This window comes from Rhamphochromis sp. 'chilingali', assembly GCF_963969265.1.
Source record: "Rhamphochromis sp. 'chilingali' genome assembly, chromosome: 19".
In the NCBI taxonomy this organism is placed as follows: domain Eukaryota; kingdom Metazoa; phylum Chordata; class Actinopteri; order Cichliformes; family Cichlidae; genus Rhamphochromis; species Rhamphochromis sp. 'chilingali'.
In genome coordinates this window covers 22,179,447-22,207,430 of record NC_137946.1, presented here as the reverse complement: position 1 = coordinate 22,207,430, position 27,984 = coordinate 22,179,447, and the positions used below count along the sequence as shown (strand labels likewise).

The 27,984-nt window shown below is 40.0% G+C and overlaps 1 protein-coding gene across 2 annotated transcripts; it reads right to left on the bottom strand.

Moving 5' to 3' along the window:
- Window positions 1-23: 23 nt before the first annotated feature.
- On the bottom strand, window positions 24-27,821 carry aff4 (AF4/FMR2 family, member 4). 2 transcript variants are annotated; one of them, XM_080867744.1, is made up of 21 exons: window positions 27,527-27,821; window positions 13,593-13,722; window positions 9,796-10,563; window positions 9,258-9,296; window positions 9,034-9,120; window positions 8,764-8,791; window positions 8,603-8,666; window positions 8,349-8,441; window positions 7,507-7,651; window positions 6,551-7,304; window positions 6,262-6,413; window positions 5,680-5,765; window positions 5,114-5,336; window positions 4,668-4,765; window positions 4,188-4,251; window positions 3,446-3,582; window positions 2,994-3,065; window positions 2,741-2,834; window positions 2,551-2,594; window positions 2,191-2,408; window positions 24-410 (listed from the first exon to the last, which is right to left on the bottom strand). In XM_080867744.1, the coding sequence occupies exons 2-21, from the start codon at window positions 13,716-13,718 to the stop codon at window positions 283-285; spliced, it is 3,420 nt and encodes a 1,139-aa protein (XP_080723870.1). In that variant the 5' UTR covers window positions 13,719-13,722; window positions 27,527-27,821; the 3' UTR covers window positions 24-282. The 2 variants fall into 2 exon arrangements, with proteins under 2 accessions (XP_080723870.1, XP_080723869.1); XM_080867743.1 differs by lacking the exon at window positions 27,527-27,821 and adding an exon at window positions 20,139-20,378.
- Window positions 27,822-27,984: the final 163 nt, after the last annotated feature.

The window sequence follows — 27,984 nt, the reverse complement described above, 5'->3', positions numbered from 1 at the left end:
CTCTAAATTGCTCAGTGTTGGTATTTTTGTCTTGGTTTTTTTTTTTTTTTTTTTTTTTGGCAAGCTGGTGTAGGAAATGGACACAGTGTTGGAGATATGTCTGAGAAGTTCATCACACGTGTGTGTAAATGGAGGACCAGAGGAGGGTTGTGTTTGTGTGGCTGTCTTTTTTGAGGGCATGCGTGCGTGCGTTTGTGTGTCTGTCTCTGAGCAGATGTTGCCAAACACAAGAGGCTGAGGTGTGGGTGTGTGGAAAAGCAGCTTGCAGGGAGTGAGTCCTCGCTAGGGACTAACTTTTGCGTCCAAGCGCAGCCAGTGGAGGCCCTGCCGAGTGTAACGCACCAGTTCTGTCATGCTGCTGGTGTTGAAAATCAGAGGTCCCATAACTTTGTCCAACTCTGTGAAGAAGTCTGGAAAAGAGGGAGAAAGAAAGCGAGTGAAAGACTGGTTAATAAAATGACAGAAGACTGATAAATTAGGTCCTATTACCAACCAGACCACACAGAGTTAAGTGCAATCAAGGGTTTTAACGTACACCGATTGTAGAGACAAAAAACATTTTCACAATTTGTCACATTTGTCAACATGTGTGACGGGAAAAACCAGCCAAAGGACACAGACTGAGAATCCCAGCTGCACACAAAAACAGCCAAGCAATGAGGCAATCAAGAACAGCCCGATGTTTCAATGTTTCCAATGTTTGTTATCTTCACTCCACAAATATCTCAATACTAAGTCAAAAAAAAAAAAAAAAAAGGAAAAAAAATCTGATTTATTGAAGATTTAATCTGAGGCATAAACTGCAAGAAAAAAGACAAAAAACTATTTGGCCTCAAATCCTCGTCCAGCAAACCTCTCAACTATGAGGGGAAAACCCCAAACTCAGCGCGCGCGCGCGCACACACACACACGGCGGTGAAAACTGGCCAGACAGCTAGGGAAAATTGTGCACTTAGTGATGCTGCTGACTTTTCCATCTTTAGATTGTGGCGATAACGTTGTGTGGGCTGTGGACGATCGAGGGTTTCTTGTAAACGCAGTAGTTTTTAAATCAGAAGTTCAGTCAATCACAAACATACTTCGAGCTATGAAATTTGCATTATTACTATATTGCAATGATTCGAATTCAAAAAACAGTTTGACATCTGTAAAAAAAATGAAAACACATTTTATTTATAGGTAGATAAATAAAATCCGTTTTTGCACATTAATCTAGAACACAGATGTTAGATTGTGGGCCAGATACGGCCCACTTTGATCTTAAGTGGGTCAGAACAGGGAAACTCCCCTTTCCATCATTGTAAAGAACTTTAACTACACATTTACTCTCTGTTATCTTAATATATTCAGTTCTTTTTAAAGTTGCTTAGATAGCACCAATTCACAACAGTCACCCATATTATATTAAAATATGTACTATTAAGTAATATAAGAAAAAGAAGTGCAATCTGAAGAAATGTTGCTCTAGTAAATGACACGTCTGTTGGCACGACCTAAGTGTTCTGGTAGCTCATTGCCAAGACTCCTGTATATTTATAAAATATATAAAAGCTCTAAAATAGAGATGAGAGGAAAGAAACGTTGAAAAAGAGGCATGCTAGGATCGTCTGATAGCAAATTAGTCCTATTTGAAGCCGTTTTTAAACTTGGAAAGAGCCCAAACCCCCCCCCCCACAAAAAAACCCAAAAACTAACAGTACATTAACCATTTAAAAAAACAAAACTATCTGCTTTTTTACTTTAAATAAATAAATAACAGGAAAACAGACCGAACAAACTCATTGCCTTTATGGTAAACAGATCTCAAGGCCTACTCTGTGACAGGAAAAACACTTCATTACCAAAACATTTCTGCAACCAGGGCAAATAAAACCTTCAAATTAGTCATAAAATGCAGCTGGGGAAAAAAATTCAACAAAAAATGGTCTGCATGCTCGATCAGCCAACCTGCTGCCCATTTGTATAGATCTATACTCAAATCTCTTTACACAGTGGGTGCAAATACTGCTGGCAAACATCTATGAAAAACCTTACTGCTGCTGCTGAGCTATTAAAGATGTAGAAAATAGCAGCTCAGGATATATAGTTCTAGATCCCATCTGTGTTTGCTTTTAAACAAATTTAAAAGTCCAGAACAAAGACCATATGTCTCTTCCTTTTAACTAACAAGCAAATCCTTGTGTCGTATACCTTTTTGCTCTTTAGATAGTTGCTCAGCCTGGTCCCAGACCTCGGTGGCGTACAGGAAGTTGGAGGTGACCTGGACATAACTGGCAGCCATCTGGTGGATCCGCTGAGGTATGGTCACAGACGAGCTAGTGCTGCTGGTACTGCTGACTGCTGAGTAGCCACCCGCTGTGCCCGGTGAGAGTTTGGGAGATACTGGAGAGGGCATACCTGCCGTCTTACTGCATCAGGAAACAGAAGCAGACATGGCAATGAGTTTCCTGGCACTGTGAGGGAGAATCTGGGAGTCACTTGACAGAACAGCAAATAAGAACCTCTCCTTTACTTTATACATCAAAAGATGTAACAGAGGATGTGACTTACTTTCCCATTCCAGGAGAGGGAGCTTGGGTGTTGCTCAAAGAGTTCTGGAAAATGAAATAAGAAGAACATTATGCACACACAGAGGAAGCATGTTACATATTCACAGAGAAAAACGTCTTTCGTGGAATTTTACTGCACGTCTTTGGTTTTGAAGGTCTGCCAAGGAAATAAAGTTAATAATAAAAAGTACCTTTAGGTGTTCGGTGAGTGTTTTAGAGTATTTTAGAGCGCTGTCTTTTCTCAACTTGAACAACCGCAGGTAGAGAAGAGACTGGCATCGCAGGCTGGAAGCAAAAAAGGATAAATATTGATCTAAACTAAAGAAAGAAGCAACAAATATTTGAAATGTGTGGAAAGTTTAAGTTACACGGCCAGGTAATGAGTACTTGGAGTTGACAGCTGAAGACAAGAGTCCACCACCTGATGTTGTTCAGTGTACTCACCACAGCACAGCTAGCCTCTTGTCTGCTGGAGTAGCATCTGGGGCCATGTAGCTTTTTAACTTCATAGTGTATCTGGATGCAGAGATAATCAAGAGCTCAAGTTTTTAGGAGAAAAGGATTGAAGCAAATTAAGCACCTCCTTAAATATTGTACTTTTTAAAGGAGCACTCCATCCACTAAGTATCAAAACCCATGCAGCAGAGGCAGAGAGTTGTTTGTCAAAGCCTGGTGCTCACATTACCCACAATGCAAATCAACCATTAGCGTGGTGTGTTATGCAACTTGTGCCTCATGCAGCCCTGAGGTGCTTGGCCTTTGGCACAGAGATACAGGTTTTGTTTTTGTTTTTCTTGAACAACTACGTCCTCATATGTAGTGGTTCTCACCAGTGGAGGTCTCCTTTAAAGTGTAATTCTGCTGACAGTGATAAACACAGCTATGGCTGCCCTTACTTGATAAGCTCCACCGTTTCAGCATACATGGGGAAAGGAGACTTTGCCTCTTGAGCGCTCTTCTCCAGCGCGTTACCACATTCAATGAAAGACACCACAGCATCCAGATAGAAAACCGCCTTGTCAAAACGGTCAAACTGCAAAGGAAATTAAATAAATAAATAAAGAGGACACATAGTGATTAAATACTACCCACTCTTTTGAGACTGGGAGGACAAACTACCTTCACATGACAATAATTTGACATGGTTTTGGTCATTAACATTAGATAAGTGACATGGTTTGAATATGACCTGGTTGGGATTGCATAAACTGATCATATCACTGAAGTAATATTATGCTGATGTAGCTTATGATCCTGATTTTGTGTTTAGAGAGAAAAGAAGAAAACAGCAACTAAATAATTAAACTTTGAGTAAGAATAAGATAATCCAACAGAGATGGCTATTTTGTAATGCAAGTGTACATAACAGATACCAAACAGATCCACCTGCTCATCTACAGTGACCCGGTAATAAAAGCATTTTTATTACCATTTTTAAGGAAATCACGCAGAGCTCAAACTAAAAGCAGCTTTGAAAACTAAGTAAAATTTCACAGTCACCACAAAAAAGTCACTGTGAAATCACTTTCTGCATAAAAGGAAACCTCTTATTATATGTAACATAAAGCTCCATAGAAAATGTCATTTAATGTTTTAAAGTCTTCTCAATTACACCAGTCATTGAGGTCTTGCTCTTACCAGTGCATCTGCATTGTGTTTAAGTTTCTTGGCCTCCTGTAAGTAGTGATCTGCTGAATGGACCCTGAAAGAGAATAATGAGAAGGTTTAACAAATCAAATCATTTAAGTGTTCTTGACACTGTGGCGTGCTTTTTATATCCACTAAACGTAGAAACTTGGAAAGAATGTCATAAAAAAAGTCTCTTAACTCCTGAAATAGCTCTTATCTCATTAAATCAAAATGTGAAGTGAAAAGGTAGGAAAATAAGAAGCAAGACTATGTTGTTGCGTTACCACGGCATTAAAAAGGCAGCGATTCCCAGCAGAGAGCCTTTTAAAATGGAAATTAACATAACTTTTCTGGCATGCAGGCACATCTATTCATGACCTCCCCAACCTCCTGCAGCTTTATGCATCAAAGGCAACTCTTGATCCCCACAGCAGTTCTTTCTCTGTGCCCCGCTGAGGGGTTATCCACAGTGGAAAGAGCTCCTCTTACCTGTCCTCAAACACCAGCTTGGATCTCTGAGACTTGGAGCCGTCTGTGGAGAGCGGGGGCACAGCCAGCTGGTTATCGCAACCCTTTGAGGATTTCTCCTGCAGAGAAGTATGGGGAAAATAACATTTTAAGGAAAAATAAGCTTTTTTTTAAAAAACAGACTTGCAGAACAGGACAGAGTCACACCAAGTTAGAGGTTGATCTTATACAAATGTAAAACAATCCCACCAAAAATCAGTGATTATGTTATAGTTGTAGATACACACTGCAAGCCATGACCTTGGCTACTCCCTTTCTACCCTCAACGACAACTTCCTCCCCACTCCATGCATGCTCTGGTATTTAAATTGCTCAGGGAAAAACACTGCACAACTGGCAAGATGAAAGTCTGCCCTATCTGCAACATTTGATAGGTATCAGAGATAACAAAGGCTTCTCATGCCTACCTTGCAGTCACGTGTGCTGCGCCCTTTTTCCTCTCCTTTTCTATGTTTGGAGGTGGAGCTGCCCTTGGTGCTGTGGCTCCCTTCTTTTCCACTTCCTGTCCCGCTGGACAATGACGTGGAGGACTGGCTGACTGTCCGCTTTCGACTGGGATGCTCTGCCTTAATTGTCCGCATGGAAGGAGAGGGGACTGGCTCCTCTTTCTTTTCCGAAGACCTTTTAGAACTGAGTGGGATTTAAATCAGTATTTCATTATGCATTGTGTCAAACTAGGCTCAACATAAAACATTAAAACTAAAAAGTTAAATATTAACATTTCATGTAATTATAAACAAAGAATGCAGATATGGAGCATAATGGCTAACAGGTACAGCTTGAAGGGGCTCAGATATAATAATAAACTCACTACATTAAGCTGTTATGATGCTCATTGGAATTTACAGGGTTTATTTTGTCTTTTGTGTGATTATCGGAAAAGGCAAAATTAACTACTACTGTCACATTAGGCTCCTGGCTTACAGAGGGTTTACTGGTAATGATATTCAGGACAAAAGCTAAGATTACTCACTCTTTACTGCTGCTTTTATGATGGGATGTAGATTTATCCTCTAGCTTGATCCGCTTGGTCTCTGGCTTTGTGCCTTCCTCATTAGTCTAAAGAAAGATGAGAGAGAAAAATAAAAAGCAGGGTGCATTAAAGAAAAAGTCAGATTTAATAATAGGTTACACGCCTCCAATTATTATCGGAAGACACCAACTCATGCAGGTATAGCTCAACTATGCCAGCTCACTGTTATCCTAAATGACTGTTACATTCCAAAATATCCAGTCACAAAGATTTTAATTCTCCATCTTTGGTAGTTGTGTGGCTATGATTAAAGTAAAATGCACAGTCATCTAACAGCGCTAAATCCAGGTCTGGATCTCAACCAGAATGTAGTCAATTGTTCTTTGGCTCAAATGCACTTTCTTGCTTTAATGGAAATCTGTCTGTGTGCTATTCCAAGAGATGCTATACGGGGGGGGGGGGGGGGGGGGGGGGGACCTTAATAAGTGAAAGGGATACTCAATAACAAGCTTTTCTATTTTACTTTGCTTTCAAGTAGAAATACAATGTATTTCTTACAAAAAGCACTGAAATTTGCTCTACCTTGTGTTTCCTCTTGGCCTTGCTCGAGCTTTTCTCAGAGCTCTGTTTGCTGAAGTCTTTGCTGTCCCTGTCGAGAGAGTCTTCCCTCTCCACTTTTATCTCTGCAGGTTCCTTGTAGGGCCGCCCTGGGATTCTGGACAGCAAGCTGAGATCTATGGGAAACAGGAAGGAAAAGGGTAGGGTATGCTTAATTTGGTTCAAAGTAAAGAAATCCCTTTGGTTCAGTGCCCACTACACCTTGACATATTCTCTGGACTTTTTACAAGACTTGCGAGCAGTTTCGACTAACCTATCTTGACTAATAAAACTTGCTGCTGAGGCTGTCTTGCAGGGTAGCGGTCCTCGGGGTCACTGAGAGGAGACAGCAGCCCTCTCTCTTCCCCAGGCGAAAAAACGCACACGGGTGTCCTGATACTCTCTGTGTACTTGGGTGTCTGGGATGAGGACGGGATGCTGTCGTTTCCTTCGGAGTCTGATGATGAAAAGTCTGTGTCAACAAATTCACGAGATTTCTGAGAAGTCTTGGTTGCTGCCTTGGGCTTGCGCTGGGCTGCAGTGCTGGAGGGAGTAGTAGTGGGCCTCGGCGAGGATTTGGGTTCTTTTTTATTGCTTGGTTTGCGTGAACCCTTCGTAGCAGCTTTGGGCTGATGAGGTGGTATCTCTGGAGCCGGCTCACTCTCCACTCTCAGACCTCCCTTTGGTTCCTCTACCACAGGAGGCTTCTCAGATTTTTTAGGCTGCTTTTTACCCACTCGAATACGTGGATTTGTGCCACCCTCGCTCTGTGCGGGTGACTTTTGCCGGCCACGGCCACCTTCTGCACCTTTCTGGGCTGCCCGCAGGTCCCTGCTTGGGGTGGGTGCTGCTGAATCTTTTGACCCCCCTCCTTGGCTACTATAGCTGCGCCCTGAGCTGTTATCTCGGCCATCTTTCTTGAATTTGGGTGGGACGTTATTGTTGTCCAATGGGGATGAAGGTGAGGACTGCTTGGCTTTCTTGAACCAGTTGTCCAACTGCCACTTGTTTGCCATGGGTTTTTCAGGCTGAAGGGGCACAGAGGGGAGCACAGAATTAGGAAACAGTCTCACTGATTGAACTCCTAACAAAATATAAGAGTCTAGAAGAAAGTACCATATAAATATTCAATCCAAAAAGAGAAGTGGACAGTGTGAAAACTGGTTCATACAATCCTTAATCAACCAAGCGGTATTACAGCTCTGTATAAAGTAACTGAAAAATTATTACTTCAGGGGAGGCAGGCCGTGGTTGCTCGTTGGCTTCGCTGTCTGTCGTGCTGCTTTCGCTCTCGCTGTCAGAGCCCGAGCTGCTCTCTGAGCCACTATGGCTGCTGGAGTCGTCCCTTGATTGCTCAGCTGCTTCGCTGTTATTGCTGTTCAATAGGAGAGCATTAAACATTGTCATTGTGGTGTATGAGCAAACATCTATACCTCCACATAAAGATTTTAAGTGATCAATAATGGTATTTTACGGTCGAGTCACTAAAAACCTGTGTATGTTGAGATTATTCGTTACCGCAGCAAAAATCTGAATACTTATGTATGCATTTTTCAGGGTTTAGAATCAGTCAGCATAAGGCTATTAATGCAACCTGTGTAGTAGCTGCTCAAGAGTCCTTGGGTAGTTCATAGGTTTCGATGCTTTAACTGTCAAGCCACAAGGTGTGCATAAAAACCCCAAGATTTGCATTCTCTGTCTTTCTCCACACACTCAAAGCAGCTTTGTTATTTTTATACACACACACACACACACACACACACACACACACACACACACACACACACACACACACACACACACACACACACACACACACACACACACACACACACTTTGCATCCAGCAGTACAGCAAAAATATGGTTTTATATTTCAGGCATCACTATGTCATCAAGGTGCAGTTAACACATAAAGACAAGACACAAAATGGCTGAAAAAGAAGAAGAAAGCTACTCGAGCTGTGAAGTTTTTCTTTCAAGATTGGGAAAATGATTCAAAGTTAAAACAGTAAGTCTCAACATAGGACTTAGATAAAACTTAAGGACTTAAAAAATGTTTTCTACAGTTTACCTTGCTGATGTGTTCCTTGAGGCATTCTTGGCAGAGTCCTGTTCTCCATCACTGTCCTCACTGCTGCTTAGCCTTAGGTCTTCCTCCAACCTACTGAGATACGGGAATCATTTGTTATTCTTTATATGTCGCCACAGTCGTTTGGAGTTACTGTGATTACTTTTAGCTTCTTAACTCAAATATTTATTGTTCAACTATTCCACTCACTACTGACAAGAAAAGAGAAAAAGAAGGTTCAAAGATGAAGCACTTACGTGGGCTGGTCATCGCAAGTTTTGGCTTGGTGGCTACTCGAGCTCTTTGATGAACTGCCTCGCTCTAAAACACACATAAAAAGATTTATATGTATTGATTGAAAGCCTAGAACATATGCATTTAACTTTACTTCACTATTTTATGTGTGTGTAATACTCACTGTGCCCACTTGGAAAAGGGTGAGTATCCTGAAATTAAAAAGAGGTGTTAACTTATTTTCATGAATCTCTGCGTTATTATATGACTTTGCATTCATGCGAAAGATGCCATGATACATTCAATACAAGCAGTAAGTAACAAGTTGACTTATCACATTAAGTAACCTTCCAAAAAACCCTCCTTTTCTTGTCTTATGCAAGGTTTGATTCATACAAATGGAAATAGTTCATCACAACGCAATCACATTAATCAAACAGACACTGCTGCTGACCTTGGTGGGGAATGGAAACTTGGAGGGCTCTGTTTTACAGGGAGTGTGGATGGCTGTCAAAGGAGGGGGCCATGACTGAGTCATTTCCTGAATTTAAAAAAGAGAGAGAAAAGAGAAGGGAAAAAATCCATTAAAATTAGCTTTAAGGTGTGAGTAATCTTGATGGTTCATTCAATTATTTGAAGCAGATGGCTTTTCTATGAAAATGAGAGTTGTGTCTGTACCTTCAGAATTTCGTCGACACAGTTGGCATCACCGGATCCCTAAAGACAGAAACAGCATGCTTATGAGACGTATAAACAACACGATCTCAGTACAGCATGTGTGAGGTGGCTTCCATTTTGAGCCCTATTAGTCATCCTATAGGCATTTTCTGAGAACTAGGAGTTCATTCAGACCATGTGTAACAAGCTGAGAGGTCCTTCAACGTAATCATTACATCATTAAATCAAACACATGCCACTTCTCTGACATAGTAAGCTATAAATTCTACACAAGCCGTTGGTAGGTCGTTTCTAATGTACAATCAGGGTTACACCAGAGGGACACCTCTTGTTTTGAGTCAAGGCAGAAATATATATATTTCTGTGGGTCTAAGAGAAAATGAAGGAATGATCACAGCATGCAACATTCAAAAAGGCATCTGCCTTAAGAGAGACTTCAAAAAGCTGCTCTTGAGGTGATATACAAACAAAGAGCACATTCTTTAAATAGTCAACATACCAGGTTCACAACAGCATGAGATTGAGACTCAGGTCTTACCTCTACAGGTTGGGAAGGGATCTTAAGTTTGGCAAGCTTGGACTTCATCTCTCCCACAGTGCTGCTATGCGACTGTCCAGTGTAGCTTTCCGCTTGCGAACTCTTAGGTTCTGCTGTTTCCTGGCCATCCATAGGCCGCACATAGGCTGTTGGTTTTTGCAGCATTGTGCTGGGCTTGGACATGAGAGATGGGGGAAAGGCCTGACTTGAGTGCTGTCCACTGGGGAAGGACGTGTGAACCCGTGAAGGTGAGTCCCAGTTGGCCTCTCTGTCTCGCGGTGACTTTGAGCGGTAGCGGTCCTTGTTGTGATGCTGCTCAGCAGACAAAGAGCTCCGCGAGTGACTACTGGAGGAACTTAGAGAGCCCTTTGCCGGACTTGACATGTGTGACTTCGAGTGATCGGAACCTCCGCTGTGTTTACTTGACTTCTTTTCCCGCACCTCCCCTCTCTGGCTACTGTTGCTGCTGCTGCCTCCGTTGCTCCTCTGGCTGCTGTGCCCGCCCTGGAGTCCTGAGCGTTTCTGGGACTGGGATGAAGATCCGCCCGCTGCGGGGCCAACAGGGGTCCACTTACTGCTCTGGCTGCTGCCGCCACACCGCTGGTCCCCACCAAACAAAGGTGGACCCGACTTCTCCTCAGAGGAAGACGAGCTGTTGGATGGTTTACTATTAAGTTTTGGAATGGTGTCACCAATTGGCTCTTTCATTTCGTCGTAGTTGCCCAGCATGCTCTGAATACGGCTGGACAGTTTATCTTCCTTGCTCACCTGCAGAGTGAAGCAGAGACAAACAAACAAAGAATAATTATTGTGGAGAACACGAGTGAAAAGAGGGAAAGCAGAGAAAAGAGAAGTTGTTCAACATTTGAGGTAAAGGCGCTCAACCAAAAACAGAGGCGCAGTGAGAGGCCTAAACACAAAGTTCACTTTTTCAGACTGAGCCCAGATCTGTCCAAACCCATCTGCGAACACAGTTACGCTCTGCCCAGACACCCACCACAGAAGATAATCAATCACTGTAAGGCCACGAGTTCCAGCCGACCTGTTTGCAATCAGCCCGTGACAAAAGTCTGTGTAGAGTATCCAGTTTCACACGTAGCCTCACGCTTCAGTTTTGTTTGACAGAGTCACACCGAGGGTGAAGAAATACTAGCCGTTATCTGCAGCAGGAAATGTAACTTAGCTTGGTCATAACGTGCACTCCACTACCTCCGGTCTGCGCTGCCTGGCTCACATATGCGCAGCAAGGTATCACCTATTTTTCTTAATGGCTGTTGGTTTCGATTTTGTTTTAGGCTGTTTTGTTTTGAACAACTGCACTGTTGCTTTCACATAACACACCATTGTTGCGTTATGTTTAACTGAGGAAATTTCTGAGAGGAAAACCTTCAGATTGTAACTCTGTCAAAGCTTTTTTTTTCTTTCTTGATAAACAATGGTGTATAGTGGTTGTTCAACTGCTGAAACTTTCAGAGGAAACCTCCAAGATGACCACAGGAACACTTTTCACCTTTTGGTTCCTGTGTGACAAAAACACTTAGTCCTGCAGCAGTACGGTCTTTAAAGCAGAAATAAATAACTTCAATCATTCACACTTCAACAATAACAAGCTACAAAGAACAAGCCGCTGATTGCCATCTCTTCAACATTTCTTCTGCCATTTTGTGATATCCGATAATAACAGCCACAAGTTTTTGTTTTTAATCTGACACACATTTAATTTGCCTATTTTTCGATGCAGACAAATGTTCTTAATAGATTTTTAATTTGCTGAGTCACTTTGGCTTTTTCGGGTCCAATTATATCCTGGTACCGTTAGGGTGAAAGCACCTACCCCGTCATATAATTTGAGGGATCCCTGATTTTTATTTTTATTTTTTAAGGAGCCTTTCTAAGTGAAAAGAACATGAAAAACAATATGCGGCTTCATAGATAAGCTTTTATTCTGTGCCGCTGAGAGAGTGCGTGAACTCTATGCCATAAAAATGTTACTGCTGTGCTGGTCTACATCTGGGAGGGCACAGCTGCAGCTGCGTGCACACATGGCCTTTAATACAGAACACTAAACTTCCACTTAGTGGAGCATGACAGAGGAGAGAAAAGTCAAACTAAAGCTTATATAAGACTCGCACAAGTAGAGAAAACTCTATTGGACAGACTTAAGCAGTTTGCTTGTTCCAAAATTCTGCTCTGATACTGCAAAGACTGAACACCATCTTGTTCTTAAACATAGTATCAAGTGTGTGAAAACAGCAGATCACAATGTACAAGGGTGAAAAGCTTCTTCCTTTGTAAAGGTCAAGGAGTTTTCCATCTTTAATGTCAGCTTTTTTATCTTTGTTGTGGCCCAAAACACTCCTCACTTACCTCTGGTGGCTTTTCAATTCCCAACCTGTCAGAACACATTCCTCACTGCCTCTTTGATGGCCAGCTCGAGCTAAAGAGAGAAGCCACTTACATCTGCTCAAATCTGGTTAGTGGCAAAGATTAGACCAGTACAGAGAACTCAAATCCTCTTTACAATTATATTGGCCGGGCAGGAGCCTGAAGCTGGCTGGCCTACATCTATGTGTGTCTGCAAGCACAAGAGGAAGCTCTGCAAAGAGGAGGCATGTTTTCTGGTCTTTAGTTTGCTTTCAACAACTGTAATGCCAAAAAGCTACCCAAAGCCAGGTGTTTTTAAACTGTGCTGTATTTAGTGCAGAGTTGGTGAACTGCTCACAACTATCTGACAAGTATGTAACTCAAACCTCAAATCTTTGTAGAAACATTTGCGCTTTTAATCCATAATTATGATTAGAACAAACACTGCACACAAACCTACCAATTTCCTCTTGAAATCGATGTTGCTGGTGTTCCATCTACTTTCTTAAATAGATAACTATCATATCTGATATCATATCTCACAGTACAATAATATTGAATGGGTTGCATTGTTGTATTTTGTCATGTTTCTCAGGTCTTTGTCTGAATTTCTACAAACATTATTGCTAAGGATTGTCTTATTGCATTGGAGTCACACTGGGTTAAATATGTACACTTGGGTTTTAAGGGGTATTTATTATTTTCTTCTTTTTTTTGGGTTGTATGGAAGCCCCAAACGCAATTTCATTGTTCTTGACAATGACAATAAATAAATAAATACTAAAATACTAAATAAATATCTTGCTTTTTTATCACACGTGAAGTAAACAAGATTAATTCAATTCATTTTCTTCAGTATAAATACACTTGGTGGGAACTACCATAAGAAAGGAGCCTGAAGCTAAACACTCATCTTCACATAACCAAAGACATGTTTAAAAAAAAAAAAAAAAAAAAAAAAAAAAAAGATTTGTTTTGGGCGGACAACAACACTTCTGAGAAAAACTATAGACTTCAGGCCTCAATGTGTTTCTCCTCCAACTTGTAATTCAGCTCAGTTTCACTGATACATACTGAGAAGAATAGCCTTAAACTTGCTTTTGGGCTATAGTTCACCTTAGTAACAGTGTTACCTGCCTGACGATCCAGATTAACATTTCAGTTGATGTAAATCTACATTTCTAAATAGTTTAGCTCTTGGAACGTGCTTGTTTAAGCTAGCAAGACTTTCCGAAACAGCAGTGTTGTGCTGAATACTAGATCGCTGTAATAGTGTGCAGGAATTTCCCACATTGTAATTGCTTAATTTGCAGGAACTGATTATTATTATGCACAGTCTGACACCTTGCATTTCCAGTCACTGTTACAGACTCCCTTAATATTACTAACCACTTAGGTGCCAGATAAAGTGAACGTGAGTTGAACAAACTTACCACTTTGTAGGGTTCGGGGAAGAGAGGGGAATTTGCTGGGAAGGCCTCTCCTCCTCCCTGCTGGATTTCTTGATTTCGCCTTTCTCGTTCTTTCATTCGGAGCACATTCCGGTCCTCACGGTTCATGTTGCTATCAACACAGAAGAATAACAAGGTAACATAATGAGAAGAAATAATAAACAAACAGCGTATGTCTTTGCTGAACACGGATGCCTGCAGGGGCAGTATATTATGAAAATGAGATCTCGGAGACAAGTGCGGAAGAATTAAGCAAACATATAGTCTTGTTAAAAAGTCAGCTTGGAAAAATAGAAATGGTCAGTTTTTTCTCTTCTTTTTTACCCTTTACCATTTAAAAGAAAACAAAACAAAAAAAACAATAAAGTCACAACAACTATTGAGAAAGATCACACTACCGCTGTGCTCTGCTTTGACTCATTGTTAGCACAAACATAACTGTCATTAGTGAAATCCCACACGTATCATAAACAGGGGAAGTTGTGACCTATGGAGAAAGTAGGTTCTAATAAGCTTAGCCTAGTCTAGACACTGTGCAGTACCCTACTTCATCTGCAAATAATCTCCTTGTACAGATGGTCAGCACAATTTGCCCCCAGCTGAAACTACCAATTCAATGTTTTCACACAGTGAGAAGGCTGCAGTTTACATACTTTTTATCTCAAAACATCAACAGTTGCAGGAAACGTTTGCGAGCACTTTGTTATTTATGATTGAGATCTGGGTAAATCCAAAGGGTACAAATCAATCTGACTGAACCACTAACATGTTTAAAAAAAAAAAAAAAAAAAAATGTAAATAAAAACTTTGAGAAGGTTATCAAAAACAATTTAACTTCTTTTCTAACAGCATCTAAAAAAGCAAATGTTGCACTGATGGATCTCAGATGTCGAAGATGGTCAGCTTGATCACCAAGCGTTTGACAATTACGTCAACAGTTTAGCTTATTTTCCTCTTAATGTATTCAATAAAAACACTACCGGTATTACCTGCAAATTCAACTCAACCTGCCCCATTACTGTTTTAAGTACACATCTCTGTTAATTAAAAAACAAAAAAACAAAAAACAAAAACACACCCCAACATATACAAAACAGACACAAAAGGTTAGTGGTTCAGTGCCTACTTGCAGTCACTAATTACAATGCGTTAAACCATTCATTGTTGTATGTGATCAAGGGTTTCAGTTAGCACTAGTTTGTTTTCTCTTCATGCTGGAAGCTGAAAATAAACTTGAAAGCATTTCTCTCTGAGCGAAAGCTGCATTTCTTTTGGTTGGGGAGCACAGTATAGTAGATCAAGTAGTACAGTTTAACCTCTTCCTCCACCTGTAGGGCTGAACGATTATGGAAAATAATCTAATTGCGATTTTTTGCCCCAATATTGCGATTGCGATGCGATATGCGATTATTTTTTAAGGTATTTGTCTTCTGTATTATTAAACAAAGACAAGCAATACATCATATAGTATGGCCAATACTATATTACATTAATTTTAAACTGTTCTTTCCTGGAAGACAGACCTCTGTTATGATGACATGAGGTGATGCATGAATTGATGACTGACATTTTTATTTAACTTCTTCAATCACAACAGTATATTTGAACATACACAATAGTTTATTTTTAGCTTACAAACATCTGAGCATAAAGTGCTGACAAGGAACCCTGGTGTAAACATTAAAATGAAAGTCAGTACAATGTGCAGATTGCAGAAATATACATAAAAAAAAATCAGTGGCTTTACCACACTCAGTTTTTCGACATCTGTGAACTACTAGACAGTCATTCAATTAAAAAATAATATTAAATAAATAAAACTAATAAATAAAAAATACACACATCTTACTGATCTCTGTAGTCAGTAACATTACACATAAAGTGCAAACATAATAGCAATTGTATAAACACACACACAAACACGCCTTTAAAATTTAAAGGCGTGAAATTGGACGGTCTAGTTCTGATTAGCGTCACCGCTGTCTCGGTGGAGTTTAATAAACTCGGCCGTCTGCTTCTTGCTATCTAAAATATAACCAGACACTGGTGTAAATTCTCGACTGTCTCATACTTCTGTTTAATAAGTTTTCTGTTTGACGTTTAGTCAGCTGTGTGAAAACCAAGGAGGAACCCACCCGGGGGATTAATAAAGTTTTATTTTATCTAATCTAATAACTTTAATCTCAGCCAAACCGATTTACTCACGAACAAACAAAACACTGAAAAAAGCCCAACAATAACATTTTTAGGTTGTCTAAGTGACTTATATATTACGTTTAACCCGAGCAGCGAAACTCCGCGGTGATCTGAAAATGATGTGCCGGGAGTTGTGCCGTTCTCGGCCGCATCAGTAACCCTCGAGCTCCCGGCTAGCTGTCGAGCTGGTGGGTAGCAGACGCCTCTGAAAACGTCGAAGCACTTTTGCAAATATGGGATATCTTGATAAACCGAGCAGATATTTGATGTTTACACAACTACTTTCTCGCCTGAAAATATGTTAAAAGTTTATTTTGTGACCCAGAAAGATTAGTATGAGTAATTTTAAAACTTAGTAGCGGCCGCCATTGCTGGAAACTGGAGTTTGGCTGGGCCGCGCTATGAATTCTGGGATATGGTAGTAATTTGGACAGCCTTCGGCGCGTCGCTGTGACGTAATCGGTCTACAAATGCGGCCTCAGGAGGATGCAGCCCATGAATTGTATAATATAATCGCAGTATAATCGCAGCCTTTGCGGTTAGAAAATTGCACTTGATCATGTCGCGATATTATCGCAAATGCGATATATCGTTCAGCCCTATCCACCTGCTATCGGTTCTTCCTAAACAAGGGGGAGGGAAATCACCCAAAACTAATTTGCAGGTTTCCCTCTTAAAGACTTGGTGTTGTGAGCAATGCCTTGACGATAAATATATAATAAGGTTAAAAAAGCACCACTGAATAAGAAAGGTATACCATTGATAAAAAAAAAATCTCTTCAATAAAATAATCCTTATGGGATAATAAATGAGACAAAAATGTAATTTTCTGGGAAAAATGCACAACTATAGCGAGGCACAGTGGACAGAGCATGATGGTTTTGGCCAAGTTGCTACCTCAGAGCCTAGATACTTTACAACTACTGATGGATGGTTTAGAAAGTACACTGTGTCCATGACCTAAAGCTTAGGAAAGGATAATGAATGCAACAAGGCGACAACTCAAAAGCATAAGAAAACAAAGATGAGCATGTCGTCCTGACCTTAACCCAAGCGAGATGCCATCCCAAAATTATTAATCAACTAAAACAGCTTTTTGTCATGTCTCATAACATCTATAACAGTCTCAGAACACTTTTATTTTATAAAATGAGTTTGTACGAATCTTACTAAACTTACCAAACTCAAAAGCTCACTTAATTTGAAAAAAAAAAACAAAACCCCAAAAAACCCCCAACAACAACAACAACAACAACAACAACAACAAACTGTCAGGCTTTTCCAGTGTTATGACTAAATGTGTTAAATAAAGTCACGGAAAGTAAATGTGTTTATTGCAGACTGTGTGACTAAAATGAAAGATCGGGCCACATTTAAGAGCAATCAAATCACAAATTTTTTCTTGTAACCTGCAAGAACCTGATTGCTTTTAAAATATTGGTAATTTTGGGTGGACTGTGTGCTGGATGTTTGCTTGCAATGAATGACAAAGTTAAAATAGACTGTAATTATCTGCTATGAAACTAGCTGGAACTCACTGGGTCCCCTACAGATAAATAAACACACCCCGTAGTCTGTGTTTTCCTTCTGAACATAATGTGTATTATTTAATCAGATGAGGAGAAAGTCATAAGGGCAATACCCGATGTATGGATTGACACCAGTGAGACAAACATCATTGCGACATGTAATATATCCATGTACACATTATCACGATAACAACTCAGAGCCATTCTAAAACATTACCAAAAATGCTCTGGTAGAGGAGAAATCAGGCACCTCATAGGTGCAGTGAGCCAAAAAAACAAATGTGACTTCCCTCTGCTGTGCACTTTGTTTAACAGAAAGCAACTACAGAGGTTTGAAAATAGAAACAAGCACGCTGTCATCCAGGCGTGTCGCCTCCCGGTTTAAGTCGACAGCTTCAAGCTCTGCCAGTGACAACAATGATTGTAAGGCTGTTGACACAGTGCGATTAAGCAGCAACCATCCGGCCTCCTTGTAGATTCTCAAAACTACACACAGGGTCTTTCTAATCTTTCCCAAGCATGACTAAAAAATGTAAGAAGTGGATGAGAAACTGACTCAACGATGAGGAAATTCTTTATACACAGGGAAGTCAAATGGCAAGAGAGTACACTGGAACCTGAGACTTACGAGGAACTGATGAATCATAAAAAATTAAATTGATAAATAAACTGTGTTACAGACTAAACCTTGTCCCCATATGCTGGTCAAGCTTTGAATGAACTATTAGAAAAGCTCATCAGTTAGTCTAAACAGTAATTTCCCAACCAATCTATTTTTTTTTTTCTTAACACGACCTTTAACCATTTTATATCATCAACCCTGACATCTATGAGTAATGACAACTCCGACGCATTACTCATAGGAGGTATAGGGATTAATCCACTATGGCTAGGGTTCATTAAGCCACACTTATAAAGAAGCGACTAAGTCAACTTTATTTCATGAAACATACCATTAACATCATGATCACCTCTTGACTTAAAGCACAGCCAAGAACCAAGGCTGGAAATACAAAACCCAAATCCTAGCAACACACTTTGCATGACAAACTTTCTAAAACTGAAGTAGCTATGATTATCATCTACAGATAACATGGCCTCCTGCTATAAATGCTGTCCATAACTTTATTTACATCCATGCACATTTGATTGCTTAGATAAAAGGGTGATTTTAATCTGCTCCAGCAGTATTAGTACTACACGTGTGTATATATGTATATTAGTTTGTTGATGTAATGTGGGTGCGGGCCTGCATGTGTGATTAAGCCACAGTGCTAATTGATCAAAGGCTCCAGGCAGGATCCTTTGTAAACACAGCTCATTTCCATTCTGCCAACTAACTTACCTGAGCTGTTATTTGTTATTATTTGAAAAGGGTGTGACGCTTTAGTATTACGAGAGAAACTCAACAGCCAAGGAGGCTCAACTGTCTTGTTTGCGCCTCCTGGTTGTTGAACTTCTAACATTTCTAATAATTGTTAGTAATAATTGTAGTACGCTTTAATTTTAGACTCTTCCCAAAAAAATCTCATTGACTTTAAAAAAATAAAATAAAATTAAAAAAAATCACACTTTCAGAGAAATTACCATGGTCCTATTCACGAAAACTTAAGTTTGGCTTCAGAATAACTGAGAAAGTACTCACTGTACCCAAACAGAAAAAAAGAATGAAAAACAAGTGTTGGTGACATGATATGACCATGTGGCACGTATGTGGTAAGCCTCTGCACTCAATCTGTTTATAGTTTAGTCTTAGACCTGCCTCTAAACGCAAACTAGGCCTCAGGAGTACCAAACCAAGACCCTGATTCTTAATTAAGAAATATGATTAACAAAAAGTTCGAGCAAAACACCATGCCTTTCTGTACACATCAAGATTTTTAAATTGTGAATGAAGAGTAAATCCACAAAATAAAAGGCATGGATTTATTTCTGTAGAAGTGAAACTGTTACCGCACACACAGCTGGTTTTCCACAAACAGTTTTGTGTTCAACATGTCCAAGCAACTAAACCAACACTGTGGATGGTGTTAATCATAATTCCTCCAAATCAACCCATCTCTCACGTCACAAGGTATTGTTATTCACTTTCAAACTGAATGAATAATTTTATGACTTACAAAATAAAGGGTTTTCCTTTCCAATTTGACCTAGGCCAAAAAGAGCGTACTGTATATACTTCTCAGATATCAGTAGCTAAAAGTGCAAGCTATACAAATAAAATGTGACTAATCGAGAATAAATTCAACCACCATTTACTTGTGTTGTGTTCAAAACAAGTAAAACCTTACTTTAAAGTCAAGATGCACATATAGGTGAGCTTTGATTGGCATTTTCCTGACTTACCAAGCCTAAATCCAAACCTTGAGCCACTCCCCTCCCTATTCCAATAAAATAAGATGGATTAACAATAAGAAAAAAAGTTTTAAGTTTAAAGAACATTTATTAATATGAAGGTGTGATGGCCAGCTAGGTTTACTGTAGCCATTCAACACTGTGCCAAACTGAAAAGGTCAAAGTCTGAAGGCAGATCACTCTGTACCTAAATGAATCAGCTCGTATGTCTCGTTCTAAAGTACCACATAACAGTCAGATCTCATCTTTAAAAACAAACAAAAAACAGGGAAAAAAACCCCCACGATTTTCTCAGTATCACTCTGGGACACAGCCATTATGTAAGGCAAATCAAACATGTCTCATCTGTCATATTCAAGTATTCACAATAGGATAAAGTTATGTGCTTTAGTCTTACCAGACACCAAGCGAAATGAGTAAAGCAGTTAAATAGCTCTGCATTTCTTACCCTGACTGAGAGGCCATGGCCCCAACCACTGAAACATTGGAAAAAGGAGGGGAGGAGGTTTCACAGGATCTCCCAGGAATTCAGAAGTATTCTCGTCATGACTTGTCAGCCTGAATTTCCACACAAACCACCTCCAGTCAAGAAAACCTGACCCCTCTTTTTCAAATCTAGATGTATCTGTGGGCGTCCAGCTGAAAGAATGTGACTAAAGTTTCTTTACTCGACTGGAAGGTACTGTGTATTTCCTTGGAGTGGAGACAATTCTGACTTAGGGAGGGGAGGCGACTGCTTGTTCTCGGGAAATACCATGTTGGCAAACAGCGGGGGTTGGTCACATGCGAGGTGAAGGCTACAGAAAGCAGCAGCAGCTTTTGTTTCTGTTTTGAAGATAAAGCATGCATGAAAAATGAGAAAAGTGAGGTGAAAGAAAGAGGTTAATATTGAATAAATGCGAGGGTATTTGTGCTATTTAAATGTTTGGAGTGAATGCAATAGATAAATTAGGGATAAGAGACCTAATTTCTCATGTCTATTTTTATAGAAGAGTGCCTGATGTTTGACTGAGAGCACTTTAGGCTGATTTTAATCTTTAAACCCCTCAGAAAGTAGTAGAGGAATAATTTAATCTGAGATAACAAAGCAAGGAGCACAAGCCATCAATTTGAAAAGCTTGCTGAAACACTAATAGAAACACAGTTTTGTTTTCTTTTTTAAAAAAAGGGGGGTGACTAATTAAACCTTTAAGGAATCTTAAAAGATCACCTAGTCTTACTGAACCTTTTTACACCCTATTCTTACACACAAAATTAAGAAGGAGTGAAAAATTAAAAAGGGGATTATTGCGAAGGAAATTAATGAGCTTGGCCTTAAGGAAATGATTTCCACAACCGCCATGCTGGCCAATTAGAGCATCTACAGGAAAACGGGACTGAAGAAACAGCGAGAAAGGGAATAAATTTCACCTCTCTCCGAGAATGGCACAGTCCACCTCCTCCCATAAAAGGAGATGTTATTTTACACCGCAAAGCCTCTCCTCCAAGTGATGTCACGGCCCTCAGCACAACCCAGCCAATCAGAGCTGCTCTTTCCATCAACAACCTCCCCCCACCCCCCACTATGCCCTGGAGCACAGGGCAAAGCACCCATGCAGCCTGTTAAAGTCACAGCGCTTAGGCATCCAGTATGCTGGGTGTAACAAACATGAGGCTTTTTCAGATGATGACGAAACATGCTGACAAGTGTGGCATCACCGCAAGCTGTGAGGATTTTTATCTGGTACACAAGCTGACAAAATGATGCCACTTGTGTTCTTGACTTTCAGCAGATGTTTATCATTAATCAAGAACATTAAAGGGCGGGCTTTTAGGTACAAGTGTTAAACATTCATTTATTGCTTTCAACAAAAATATATCTGAATTTGATCACATCTTTACAAGGTTTTGCCCTCATTATCTGAGGGTGCTTTGATTTAATTGCAGAGAAATTCAACTTCAATAATCTCATAAATTATGACAGTTTTACATTAATTCTATGCTGACTGTGCCAATTCTTCCCCACACACAATGATGCACGCTGTGCTGTTTGCTTGTGGCGTTATTTAAAGTATTAAAACGAAGGCCGGTCTCCAAACTTTGGGAAACTCCATTTGATGGACTTTATAATAGACACAGCTGATATAAATAGTCATCAATGGATACCAAGGCTGTACAGTCCTGCCAACAGCTGCATGTCTGTATCATCAGGCTTACGCTCTTAGAGATACTGTACTGGCTGGAATTATTTCCCATTCATGCTGAATCTGAAAGCACAGTGTGTTAGTCTGTCATTTCTCAGCACTTCCGGCAATTACATATGCCCTCTACTTTTATAAATAGAAGCAAAGTACTACCCTGGGAGGATTTAATCAATGACCAGGCTCATGAAGTAGAAAATGTTAACAAAAGGTTTACTATGCACATTACAAATGGCTCTAATTTTGTATTAAAAGCTATGAGCTGTATGTACATCAATTCATTTTGGATATTAAAACATAAATATTGCATGTTCAGTGAGTCTTGGTTAAGCAAAACTACAAGTGTCATCGATCATAACTGGTTTCCAGGACTTTACAGCACCTTAGATTGCTCTACAGAAAGTATTCTGTAGCAGGTGCAGATGGACAGCCAGTGCCACCACCACTACCACCCCCAGTGCTTTTGAAGCAAACCTGCTGACTGCAGGAATTCCAGAGGGAGCGTCCATTCAAATGCAGCAAACCTGCCCTCTATACCAGCTGTTTGGTGAGGACTACAGGCAAAAATCACATGCAGCTAGGGCAAGAAGACTAAGAAGAAGTGTTGGGAAAAACTGGAGTGGCTTTCAATCACTAAAACATGCAATACTTTTCATTAAGAAAACCCTGCAAGCCATATTTCTGTATCAGCATTTCAAGAGGAAAGAAAAGGGCTTGATTTTCCTTGAGACTTTTATATCAAAGTGCAGATGAGGAATTTTTGAAGAGGGCAGTATCTTAAATTCCCGCTTCAATTAAAAGAATTCAATATTTCTATGTGGCTGCACATTAGCTCCAATTAGCATATCAAAACAAGTCTCGGGTCTTGATTGGCATGTTCTCTAAACAACTGCTTATGTCCTTTCATTAAAGCAGGATTGAAGCATTTGAACTGAATCGCTGCCTGGAAAGCCTCCACTCAGCAGGCGTGCATTATCTGAATAAGAGGGAACTGGCAGCATTTACCAATCACAGGCTCAGTGCTGAGACTGTTGTGCATGTACACAGCTAATTAACTCATATTAATTTAGGAGCTTTTTATGTTTAACATTCAGTAAAGCTGTTTACCAAGAGCAAAACGGTAAATCAGTCTCTTCATGGCACTGTGAAACAGATTTTTAAAAAAAAACAAACACTTAAAATAGTCATTTTCTAAAGCTTTTCTAAAGCTCTTCTAAAGAACTTAGGTATCTAGTAGGCAAAGTAAAGCAGTAGGTAAAATATACACTCTAAAATCTAGAGTAACTCTTACAAACAAAGCTAAAAAGTACCAGGCTCGAAAGCTCATTTGGATTTTACCTAGGTAAACATTGTCACGTGAACTCAGAAACAAAAGAAATGCTCTCACTTGCAGGTTTGACACAGATAACAATGTTCAGTGTACTTTTTAGGCCACATTGTTAGTGGAACATGACACCCAAGCCTCAGTTATCTTGGCAACATTTCCAAAGGATCTGCGTCATTCAAGCTCTTCAGAAGGCACAACACAAGCCTGTCAAGAGGTTTTTCATTTTTAACCTGCTTCTGATCTATTGTACGATTTTTAACTCAGCAGACTGAGCAGCAGTATACGAATAATATTTAAGCAACATGGATTATACCGCAGAGAGAGAGAGGGAGAGAGAGAGAGAGAAGAAGCCATTTCGTGAATATGCATTTCATAAGGTTTTAGCTACCCATCTTGAGTCTATCAGACCTTCCTTTAGTGTGATGAAACAATCTACCGAAGAATAAACCATTCCTTAGTTAGTCATTTTTTACCTTAAAGAAACTACAATTATCCAGTCAAACTAAATCTTAACCTTTAAAACAGCAAGCACTTTGCAAACTAAAACTGTAACAACATGCAAAGATTTCCTGAAGTTAATAAAAGGTCAAACAAGACTGTAGTTCTCTCTGTGTAATAATTTCCCATCCATCAGTCTCAGCTGTATTACTCAGAGAAAAGTCTGCACTACATCTAAAGCTGAAATGTCTATCACTAACCTCCAAACATCCAATTAAACTCTCTCGTAGCTAGAATAAAGGCTCAGTTGTGGTTAAATGGAGGAGTGAAAACCTGCAATGATAAGCCAATTAACTGAAGTGCTGTCGAAAAATGAATCAGCAAATATTTTTGATAAGGGCACTGAGCGGAAATTTTCGTAATTTCTAATCAAAAATGTGCTGGTTTCAGCTTTTTGGGTTTCACACTTGTTGATGTGAACATTTGAAGCATCACCAAGGAAATGGGTGTAAATATATACAAAGCACTTTTCAACATTTTATAAAAGAAAGAAAGAACATAAATCCATGAGATTAATCAATAATGAAAATAACTGGCAGCTGAGCCCTAAAATGTAGACAATTATTTATGCAAAATGTTTACATAAGACGCTTAACAATATAAATCTACAAAATCCACATTTTATCTGCGTATTGCATAAATTCATACCTCTGACTCTGGGATTTGTTTCTGTTTCTGTTCCTAATGCATTTGTTATTTCCTTCAAAGCACTTATCCTGCTTAAAACAAAACAAGAAGAACATACTGTGGCAATGAATTTCACTACTATTTGAGACATATTACTGCTGCCACCGAAAAAGACTGAGGCTATTATCGTTCCACTTTAAAAATAGTATTATAAAGCAGTATCTCACAGCACCAATCTATGCCAGATCTGTGAAATGAAATGGCCTTAATGAGCTTCACCTTCACAGGACTGTAAAGCCACATGAGAGTTTAACTCGCATCGCTGAGAACAAAAGCTGAAGAACAGATGCATGAGGTCAGGACACAGTGAGCAGCATATTTCTCTGCTGCGTGAGCAACAGTACTGGGGGATAAAAAGAGAGCTGCTGATGTCTGATTAGATTCGGGCTAATTAAGCTGGCAGACTCAGAAAGAGCCTTCAAACAAGTTACTCTCAACAAGCTTCTCTTTGTACAGGAAATAAGATTTGATTATGAAACTTACAAACCTTAGCTGACCACACAATTAACTTGTACTTTGGGTCAGGTTAAAGAGGAAAAGGTAAATGCTAAAAAGCTGTAACATCTGCACAATGCATAAACCAGACAAGCGCAACACCTTAAAACCATTTCTATCATCAACAGAAGAATAGCTTTTCTCTTTAAAATTGTGGCTAAAGAGGCAATTCTAAGCTTTGGATTAATTTTCCTCAAATGTAGGTGCTCAGATTTGAAATTGTGTACAATGGGCTGCAGTTGAACAGTCTGAAACTAGACATTGCTCACTTCCCAAATATCCAGCCAGCAAAACAACAGTGGAGTACATCAGGAATGTACAATAGGTGTGCCAAAGCCAAAGAAAACATGCATGCACTGCTCTGTCTGGAACAGACAAACAAGTCGCATAACATCTCGACTGAATGTGTGCCCTTCGCCTTGGCCACAGGGGAAACTGTTAAACTGAAGCCTCACAGCAAAACCCAAACAGGAAGTGAAGAGGATTTCACAGTAAGCCGCGTCACCAGTAGCACATTTACACATTACTGCCAACAAGGTGTTTACATCGCTGCTCCAGGAACCCTTTCCCCCCTTTTTAAAGATTCTTTTAAACTAACAAAGCTGGTATCTAGAAGTCATCTAGCCTCAGTTGAATGTCAAGTATGCTTAAGGTTTTCTTTGGTGCTTCGGTGTCCGGAAACCCAAAACAAAGACTATCACATCCAGACAATGTACAGTCACATGCATCAACCTTATCTCTCTGCTCAACACTTTCATTTAAAAACAAAGGCATGACACATATATGAGCTATTTTTAACAGTTTAAAATAGCATGTTTTACCTGGATTAATTTTCTGTCTACAACCTTTGAAGTAGCGCCAACACTTCAGTTCAGCTTTCTAACTTACTGCCATCAACACAGCTCTTCAAGCAAGCCTGGTGATGGCATTATGTTTCAAGCTGCTACTAAGAGTATTTCAATTGTATAGTCAAACAAGTGGGTGACCTTCTGTGTATTAAAATACAGTAAGAGCGCCAACCAAGGGCTACACTGTAGTTAAACTACTTAACAGCGCACACAGAAGAGGTTTTAGCCTTGTACCAGAGGAAAATCACCACGTCGGTGAGACATGAGGTGTAATTTACTAATGCAATAAACTCATTATTTGTTAAAAGCTGTCTGTAATGTAGTCTAGTCATAGTGTATAATCACCTCTCAAAGGTCCATTTTTTGCTATAAAAACCCCAACTTTATTTACTATTTGTTTATCTTCTAGAGTGGAAGCTGGAGTTTCAGACTGCACTATTGCCTGGCATTTTCAGAAAATTATTGAATATAAAACAGCAGTTGTCCTAAACCAGTCAAGTACTGCAGCTCACTCCACTGTATGAGGGGGGGGGGGGGGGGGGGGGGGGGGGGGGGGAGTTTTTTCTCTGACATAATTGAATCCGACTGCAATATCAACACTCCTGTTATGTCTACATAACAACAAATCAACAACTGCAACCACAGTTCAAGTACAGCTTTTGCTCCATCCACCATCTGACTAAAGTTGCTGAGCCGGTTCACAGCTACCTGCCGTGAACGAGTTCATGACCTTAGGGCATGAACTCGTCCCCCCTCCCGACTAAGTGCAGCCAACCATAATAAGTCAGTTGGTTGCACTTTCCTTGTCTCCATGCGTCAAGCCCATCCCTCCACATGCGTGCATGAACTACCAGTGACAAGTGTTAAGAGGAACTCTGGACTTATCACGCATTTTCTGGCCCTTCCCCCCTAACTATGGCACGTAAAATGGCTTCCTAGAAAAGCACATCAGCTGATCCTTCGCTCAACCAAAGCATACATTCGGATTAACTGTGCTGCCCTTCTCCCCAGTGTTGATTTTCCATGCAAATAAAGACTTTGACTGGACACAGCAAGGAGTGGCACTAGGAGTTAGTAATACAATAAAGGAGGAGGATACGAACCTAAAACTTTATGCTCGTCGTCACTGTGCGAAAAATAACGAGTATCAAGAGCCAATGATTACCTAAAACGACCATAAACTAGCACAGAAAGTACAAACAAGTAGCACTTATGTCCCATTGTTTGATTCCCCAGATGCTTTTTAATGGAGAGCGAATAGTCTGTATTTCAAATGCAAAGGAAACATAGTATGTTTATCATTTGCACGTGTAGTATCATATAGTTATGCCGCCGTCTGTAAGAGCAAACTTAGGTGTACAAGTTATGTCAGCCACGGATAAACACAAACATCAGTCGTCATGACCTGTTAGCTGCCATGACAGGAACAAAAACATTACTCCTATCACCGCGATATTTTCCCCTACTTCCTTGCATAGAAACGTATAAAAGTAACATCTACCCTTCCCATCCATCGAATAATTAAAGTCTCCTTCCACCAGAACACCAAAGCAGGTACAATGTCTAACCAAATCATTAGCAACTGGCTAGCACGCTACCTACACGACTACCTGCATATCTGCTTTAGCATAACGTTAGCTAGCCGGACCCTGCTAGTAGCGTATTAAGGCTAGGCTAGCTAGCCCTGAAGCTACTGTTTTTTTTTTGGCGAAATTCTAATTAGCGTTCACTTCAAATATCAGATACCCTCTAATGCAGTAAAACACCAACTAACGTCTTCCATCAAAGTTGGCATCCTTACCTCTTGTCTTCTTTTTAGGCCCAAACCATTCTAGCTATTGGAAAGCTCTTTTTCTCTTTGTCTTTTCCACTTCCAGTTACACGCAAAACGGATTCAGAAAAAAAAAATGCTCTAACGGCTAAAATACTAAAACCAAGTGGATGGTCTTCATCTTTTCCTTAAAACACGACGACACATCGAGAGGGAAACAAAATAAAAATCATTTTCTCTCGCGTTCATTTTTTTGTTACTCCTGAACTGATAGGTAAGACTGCTAGCTAAGTTAAGCAGCCAGCAGGTACCACCACAGACAGGACTGAATGCATGGATGGCAAAGCGGTGGTGCATTTGCGCTGTCGGAAATCTGTCAATCCCACCATCCGACACAGTAAACACTGTCATAAAGTAAATCTTAATTAACACGTCAGCACCGCTGACGATGTCTTTAAAAACACGATTGAGCCTTCTTAGCAGTTGCG